This window comes from Tribolium madens, unplaced genomic scaffold (assembly GCF_015345945.1).
Source record: "Tribolium madens isolate multiple individuals breed KSU strain unplaced genomic scaffold, Tmad_KSU_1.1 Scaffold_11;HRSCAF=98;Tcas5.2_LG3b, whole genome shotgun sequence".
NCBI lineage: Eukaryota > Metazoa > Arthropoda > Insecta > Coleoptera > Tenebrionidae > Tribolium > Tribolium madens.
In genome coordinates this window covers 8,373,056-8,382,087 of record NW_025400975.1, presented here as the reverse complement: position 1 = coordinate 8,382,087, position 9,032 = coordinate 8,373,056, and the positions used below count along the sequence as shown (strand labels likewise).

The following is a 9,032-nucleotide window of genomic DNA, read 5'->3' as shown; positions in this document are numbered from 1 at the left end:
ATTTTGTAGATAATTTTAAGATCTATAATTTTCGTCTGAGCTACTTTTTTGATAAAACTTGCCGTTTTCGAAGAAAATCTAAAAAACGTCAAATATTGACCTTTGACCCCGAATAACTTTTTTAGCACACATGGGATCGATGGGGACTTTTGACACTTTATTTCTAATGGTATACCCAAGGTCTCCACCAAAATTTAGCTCTGTCGGAATTTTCGTTATTTGACCACTATTTTTATGACTAATTTGACCGGACTAAATACACGCATTCTAAAAATTTGTTATTAACAAATAATTTAAAAATAAGGTAACTTTGCCACTTAATTTTTACGTTTTTATATATATTTTTTTGAAATATGCAAAGGTTTGGGTTTATTGTCGAAATTGTAACTTGAACATTTGTTTAACAATGTGACCACAAAAATGCTTGTTTTGTTATTTTTTCCACATGTTTTTAAAATAATTATGAAAAACGCCCCAAGCCATAACTCCATTATTTTTAAAGTTATGACCATACTTCTTAGAACAAAGTTGAACATTTTTTGTCATCTATCGTTTGGGATAGATGCTAAATTAATGCTGTTTTCTGTTTCACCGGAAATCATATCAACTTTATTTTTTTTAATGGAACACTCTGTATATTTTACCACGTTTGGATTCTTTGTTTAATTGTCTTTTAACAAGTTTTAGTACTATGTGCCTAAAACCAACCGTTCGTGAGATATGAGTCAATTAAAAATTTTTTAAAGTAGGCAGTGGAAAACAATAATATTAGGTAATGTTGACAAAAATTATTACTTTGCATTTTCTCTTATTATTTTTATACTTTTTGGTGTTCTGGTGATAATGTGTTAACAGACATGATTCAAGAATATTTTGAAAGCAATAAAAATAGTTGGAGACCACAACGCCTTTACACTGGGCGGTTTCCAATAAGAGAAGTTCCAATTCGTCGACCTGAAGAAAATTTGAGGATGTTTGGGGTTTTTAAAAAAACCCAAATTAGAACAGTTGCGTGCGATAAGCCAACGTTACTTGCAATTTCTTGAATTCATGTTCTTGCATTTTCTTCAATACCTATCTAATTCTGTATCTCTTTGAAATTGGAGATGTTTTAATTTGGGTTTTCTAAAAGCCCAGAACATCCTCAAATTTTCTTTAAGTCTCTCAAAAAAAAAACATTACTTGACATTATTGTTTTCCACTGCCTACTTTAATAAATACATTATTTGGTGAATATCTCACGAACTAGGCACTAAAATTTGTTAAAAGAAAATTCAACAAAGAATCCAAAAGTGGTAAAATATACAGGGTATTCCATTAAAAAAAATAAAGTTGATATGATTTCCGGTGAAACAGAAAACAGCATTAATTTAGCATCTATCCCAAATGATAGATAACAAAAAATGTTCAACTTTGTTCTAAGAAGTATTGTCATAACTTTAAAAATAATGGAGTTATGGCTTGGGGCGTTTTTCATAATATAGCCTGTATAAAATATTAGAAAGAGCCTTTTTTGAAACCTCCTAGCTCCAAATAAGGCCCACCATCGACATTAGATAAGGCCCATATTTAAAATTTGAAATAGGATTTTTCATTAATCGTATTAACAGTAAGTTAAGGAAAAAATCTTTAACAAACAAACAAAAAACAACATAAAAAATTCAAAAAAAGTAAAGAAACTTCAAAACATGTATTAATATGTAACTAGAAATATTTAATTTTAACATCCAACACGATGACGCATCAGTTTAGAACATATAACTTGTATGATTGATGATAGATGGCTGGATGTCCAACGTAGGCTAGATGGTTTTAATTTTCTTCACAATTTAGACGAAAAATTAACGGTTATATTGTTTAAACAAAAAAATAAACAATTACGGAGGTTTTTAAAATTCTCAAAAAATTTATGTAAAAACTTTTATATTTTTACTATGTCTTCATATAAGTTTCAAGACGGACGTTTTAAAAATATCTGAAATTTTTTTTTTCCGGTTGAGGAAGAGTACCTACTCTCTATATTTTTTTATTCTATTTTCTGATATTAGAATAAAAGTATGTAGATTTCGCGTACTTTTAATGAGCTCCACTCAACTAAAATGATCATTTAAAAAATCGCAGTCTTTCAACTTGTCGATTATACAGGGTGTCTCAAAAGTCCCATGTAAGGTAGGAGCATGGAAAAAATGTAAAAAAATCTATCTATAATAATTTCGAAGTTATAAGAGTTTAAATTTTGCACTTTAACTCTATTTATTTCTGCTGGAAAAATAATTTTCCAAGTTATTTTGCTATAGGCTATTAGAAGAGGAAACAAGGAAGCTGTATCCTAAATTGTAACTTTGTCTACTGTTATTTGAGGCTTTTATTGGCAAAAGTATTGTACCTTTATTAAATAATTATAAAAAAAACATATACAAGATTATCAATATCATTTGATCATATCATTTTTGACAGATTGAATTTTTTTAACATTTTTTCATGTACCTGGTACCTTACCTTAGGTTGGTCCGGGAATTTCGACACACTCTGTATAGCAAAACGTAACATGTGAAATATTTACTCAACCGAAGAATTTGTTTTTATTATTGATATTTTTTGAAAAATAAATGTTAATAAGTTATTGGAAATTATGTGTTTTTTAGAACAGTTTATTAGTGACGGTAATTGGTAATTTTTCTATTTAATTATGCACTATGCTGCGTTCTCAAAAGAAATTTTTTTTTCAGCCATTTTTAAAACGTCCGTTTCGAAACTTATGTGAAGACATAGTAAAAATATGAGATTTTTACATAATTTTTTTGAGAATTTTAAAAACCTGTTTAAACAATATATTTTTAAATTATTTGTTAATAACAAATTTTCAGAATGCATGTAGTGTACGTACTTACATACCAGGTGAATAAAAAGTATGGGACCAAACGTTTTTTCCTTAAACTATTTATTTTTTGAAGAAACTAATTGATGAGTGATAAAGTACTATAAAAATGTGATGATTTAACAAGAATAGAATTTTTCCAAATTTCCTTTTGTTTTTGAGTTCTACAAAAAAAATATTTTTTTTTAAATGGCAACCCACTATAAAATCATTTTTCTCATAAAAGCTATACTCTAAGGATTACAACTATCTGCTTTATATTTAATTTTTTCAAAAAAAATTTTTCACATTAATTGCAATTTTGACAAAAAAAATCGCATAACTCAAAAACAAAACAAAATTTCGTTCTGAAAATACCATCACATTTTTTATATTACTTTAATTTATATTAATTATTATTTTCTGGAGGCAAATGATTAAAAATAAAACCGCTTGGTTCCATACTTTATATTCACCCTGTATATCTACTATTTAAAAAAAATCGTTTCAATATGTTGATTTGTTCTTTAGATAAAAATCCTTTTTGCTACGAAGTACTTAATTTTGTAGATCCCTGTTTTTTCAACATACATTGAAAAAATAAAAAACGGTGGTCATTTATTTTTACACGTTCTATAACATATCTCAAATTTACGAAAATCGGAAACAATGAGTTTTAAAAGTGATGGAATTACTCGATAATAAGAAAACGCAAACATTAGGACTGCGGCTGCGGGGCCACTGCGTGGTTCGGCTCAAGAGTTATCTGTGTGCTGGGTGCTATGTGTGTGCCCGAAGCACGCTGGTGCTTGCTGATGGGATCCAAAAATCAAACGGGGGCTTTTGCACAAAAGCACGGGGACACAGGTATCTTTTGACGCCCTTCAAATTTTTTTTTCAGAAATTTTTTACATTTTGTACAAGTTGATCACTGATGGTATTATTGCTTTGTCTTTACTAAAAACGATACTTACAACTTTCTATTTCTATATGGCACAGTTGACGATCCATAGGAAAGTATTGGAGATTCATGGGACACGATGCCGTAATTGTTAATCTGGAAAAAAAAACAACATTTTACCAGTATAAATAACAGACAATGAACCTTGGGAAAAAAAACAACAATTTTAATACAAATCTAGTTAAATATTTCGTTCAACGACTCTACCAAAAATTTCAGAAACATTTATCAAAATTTTAATAAAACAGGAAAACATGCTGCTATACAGGGTGATTTAGCTTAAATGACCCATTAGACCCCTCTTGGCACACAACCTATAATACACAAAGCAATTCATATTCGAATTTTTAAAGTTTCATGAATCGAAAAATATCGTTCTTTGATTCTCGATATTTTGAAAATTTAATTTTGAATCAAGTGCATAATGTCTTAGGTGTTGTCTGCCAAGAGGGGTCAGGTGGGTCATTTAAGCTGAATCACCCTGTATTTAATAGCAAAATTGGGATAATAAGAGAAGTTGTTAGTTTTGAAGTTTTCTTACTGAATCGTATCAAAAAATATACAGGGTGTGTCAGAACTCGAGCCTCAGAGAAAAATTTCGACTTAGATAAGATACCAGGAACAGGGAATAAAAATTCTCTCAAAAAATTTTGAGATTTATTTTTCGACATTTGACATTTTTTTATGTTTACTTAATGATAGTGATAATTAAACTCTTATAACTTCGAAATTTCTATAGATAGAATTTTTTTAACATTTTTTTTCCATGTTCCTGGTATTTTACTCAAAAGGCATTTTTTTTGGCGCGCGAGTTCTGGCGCAGCCACTGGAGGAAAGAGTCTTTTCCTCCCTAGAAACTTTCACCTATGAGAGGAAAAGTTACACTTTCTTTTCTTGTAATACTAACTATTTGCTACGACCCTAACAGAAAGTAAGTTTTTCCATTCTTATTTCCTGAAGGTAAAAATTTTTCTTCCTTATCTATGGAAAATATCAATAAAAATGTATGTAATCTATCAGGGAGGAAAAAATTTTACCTTCTCCATAGAAGCGGAAAAACACGCATTACATTAGAGGAAAGAGTTTTTTTCCTCTCTGGTTTTTATTTGTGGCAGGAAAAAGAACACTTTTCTTGCTTGTAATACAAATAACTATATAAAAATATAATAAAAAACTAAATTTGTCGATTTTATTGAATTTTTAGTTAAAAAACTCACTAAACCGTTTGAAATTGGCCGAAATAGTATTATTTAGGCCTAAAACGAGACATTCTTTGCTACTTAGCCTATTTTAGAGAGTTGGTCAGAATAACATGCTAAGTTGCTCGTAATTAGTTAAAATAGTGTTATTCAGACCTAAAACGGTGTTTTTTTTAGACAAAGTATTTTTTTTATTTCTAATTAGGTTGTTTAATAACCAGTTTTGCTGCTTTAATATACTATTGTTTAATAAAAAACCTCTTTTTACACTTTACTGTTTTGTTATTAATTTATCAAGTATACTTTTAGATAACTATTTAATGAAAAATAAAAACAAATTACTACTTTTTGTACAAGGTATCTTCTAGAAAAAAAAACTTTTTCAACATTACTTAAAATAATTTTCTTATTATAAAACTGTATCCTAGTAAAAATTTGTATTTTTGTGATTTTTTCAACTTTAATAAAATAGTATACGAATCTCGGTGACAGTTTTATTTTTTATTTTTATTATCCGCCGCGCGACTGCGCTTCTCAGTTAGATAACCTAAGTCTCTAATATTTTTCACTTTGATTGTAATATACTATTGTTCAATACAATACCTATTTTTTACACATTTTGTTTTTAATAATGATATTATTAAGTACAGTTTCAGATAACTGTTTAATGAAAAATAAAAACAAAATAATACTTTTTGTGTCTTAGAAAAAAACATTTTCAACCTTACTTAAAACAGTTCTTTTATTATTAAAGTGTATTCTAGTAAAAATTTGTGTTTTTACGATTTTTCTCAAATTTAATAATCGAGCCTCGCGATTGCCCCTCTCAGTTAAATAACTAAAGTTCTCGGGGTAATTAAATATTTCCCGCTTTGCATGTAATGTACTATTGCTTAATAGAAAAACTACTTTTACATTTACTTTTTATATTATTAATTTTGTTAGTTTATTTTTTTAATAATGATAGCATCAAGAACTTTTACGTGAATGAAAAATAAAAACAAATTACTACTTTTTGTACAAGGTTTCTTCTATAAAAAAAAACGTTTTCAACATTACATAAAATAATTTTCTTATTATAAAACTATCCTAATAAAAATTTGTATTTTTGTGATTTTTTCAAATTTAATAGAATAGTATACGAATCTCGGTGAGAGTTTATTACATCTGAGTCTAGTCTCGCGACTGCGCTTCTCAGTTAGATAACCTAAATCGCTAATATTTCTCACTTTTATTGTAATATACTATTGCTTAATAGAAAATCTATTTTTACACTTACTTGTTATATGAAAAACTGTTTTAACATTACTTAAAACAATTTTCTTATTATAAAGTTGTATCCTAGTAAAAATTTGTATCTTTGTGATTTTTTCAATTTTAATAAAATAGTATACGAATCTCGGTGAGAGTACCTATTTTTTACACTTACTTGTATTGACATTAATTTCAATGCCTTATGTTTGTTTAATAATGAGAATATTAAGTACACATTCTGATAACTATTTAATGAAAAATATAAACAAAATAAGACTTTTTGTGTTTTTTAGAAAAAAAACATTTTCAACCTTTCTCAAAATAATTCTTTTATTATTAAAGTTTATTTTGGTAAGAATTTGTGTTTTTGCGATTTTTCTCAAATTTAATAATCTAGCATAGCGACTGTGCCTCTCAGTTAAATAACCAAAGTCCTCGGAGTATATTTTCCAGTTTGTTTGTAATATACTATTGCTTAATAGAAAATCTATTTTTACCCTTACTTGTTATATTATTAATTTTATTAGTTTATTTTTTTAATAATGATGCTATCAAGTATACTTTTAGATAACTGTGTAAAAAAAATAAAAACGACTTAATACTTTTTGTACAAGGTATCTCTTAGAAAAAAAAAACATTTTTAACATTACTCAAAATAATTCTTATTACAAAAGTGTATCCTGGTAAAAAATTGTATTTTTGTGATTGATTCAAATTTAATAAAATGGTATAAGTATAGGAGTTAGATAATACTTATTTTTTGACATTAATTTTATTGTTTTATTTTTTTAATAATGATATTATCAAATATACTTTTAGATAACTGTTTAATGAAAAATAAAAACAAAATAATACTTTTTGTGTTTTATTACATCTGAACCTAGCCTCGCCAATGCGCTTCTCAGTTTTTTAATATTTCTCATTTCGAATGTAATATACTATTGTTTAATAGAATATTTTTTGTGTCTTTTTGAAAAAAGCATTTTAACCTTACTCAAAATAGTTCTCATATTTAATAATCTGGCAATGAAATATTTCTCACTTCAGTTGTAATATACTGTTGTTTTCCTATTTTTTACATTTATTTGTATCATCATTAATGTTTTTGGTCTATTTTTTTTTTAATTTGCGTAATCATAGAATTTGCTTGTAATTACCGAATACTACGTGTTATCGACCCCGAATGGTGTATTCTGATGAATTCATTAGATGTGGTTGCGATGTGGAAGTACGACTGTTTTTCGTTTACGAAGAAGGTATCAGGAACCCAAATATTCTTGATGAATTCGGATCCCACCGAGAGGGTTTCAACTCCGGGCCGTTTTCGGAACGCCAAACGTGGATCCGTCCAAAACTGACGAAAGTAGAAGTCCAAGGTGAAATCCTAGGAAAACAGAAATCGTGCCTTTAATTCTCCTTCCTTATTACATTTGGTCATGCAACCAAGCAACTCTTTTTCTCAAATCGACTTGACTTTTTCGATTTGAGTGAAAAAGTTTTTGCACCATATAAATTGTATGGTAGGTAACATAATTATAGTAATGATGTTGTGAGTATATCATGCAAGAATTTTGAAAACGGTTCATGTCAAAAGCGCATTCTCAACATGCAACATTTTGATTTGGGCGACTTTAAAACTGTGTTGAGTGAAGGCAGGGTGTTTTTGGCTGCTGGCCAAAGGCGCAGTGCGACTGCAAAAGTGTTATACTGAACGTCACAGAAACGGAACATCTCGAAAAAAAAATATGTAAATAGAGGGTAAGAAGAAAAATTTGAGTATCTCTCGTGAAGAAATCAAAGTATCGACCATTATAGTTTAATTAAGTTTAATTAGACACTTCACTAATATAAATAGCTTTTCTAGAGAGTTATTACAAGCAAAAACTTTTAATTCAATCTATGAAGACGAATTAAATTTCGTCATTTTCTTCTAATGATTTTTGACAATTGTCTAAATTTTATTGAATGATTTTGTAACATACAACATAGTGACTTGAAATTTTGTTGTAAAAAAAGTTTCCAGATTTACTTGACCAAAAAAATTGTAAAAAAATACGTTTTCTGCGAATTCTTTGTGGCATTATTTTGAAATAGAGTAAAACAAATTTAAACTTTATTTGGAATTTGGATATCTTTTTTTAATTGTCTGTAAAGTAACGCAAAATAGTCTGTAAAGAAGTACTTTACGGACTCATATGTCGTTATTTTATAAAATAAAAGTACGAGCTGCCAAAAATTTTACGGTTTTTTAACGGTGGTAGACATATATGTCTTTTTATATTTTGTAGGAGATTAAGATTTTATAAGAGAAATAAAAAAATCAAAATGATTTTTTTTATTAATGATTAACTTTGCATTGTTTTGATTTTTTGATTGTTTCAAAGTGTTTATTATACTTTTTTACTATTTTTTAAAGAGGACAGTTTTTGATGTTGCTTTTACTAACATTACTCCAAATTTTTAAAAAAGTAAAAAAGGCAAAATGTGTTATTAATGATCAATTTTGCATCGTTTTGATTTTTTTATTATTTCAAATTGTTTGTTGTATCTTTTTACTTATTTTTTAAAGAGGACACTTTTTGTTGAACTTTTACTTAACATTACTCCAATTTTTTAAAAAAGCGAAAAAGGCAAAATGTGTTATTAATGATCAATTTTGCATCTTTTTGATTTTTTGAGTGTTTATTATGCTTTGTTACTATTTTTTTTTGGTGTTGATTTTATTAATATTACTCCAAATTTAAAAAAAAAATTAAAAAAG

The 9,032-nt window shown here is 27.6% G+C and overlaps 1 protein-coding gene across 1 annotated transcript in view; it reads right to left on the bottom strand.

Annotated features, from left to right (window-relative positions):
• The window catches only part of LOC123015928 (gamma-aminobutyric acid receptor subunit beta), a 34,981-nt gene that overhangs the window by 17,390 nt on the left and 8,559 nt on the right, over nucleotides 1-9,032 (bottom strand). The window contains 2 exon segments of the mRNA XM_044416056.1: nucleotides 3,832-3,914; nucleotides 7,429-7,655. Of these exon segments, the coding sequence (XP_044271991.1) occupies nucleotides 3,832-3,914; nucleotides 7,429-7,655 (310 nt within the window).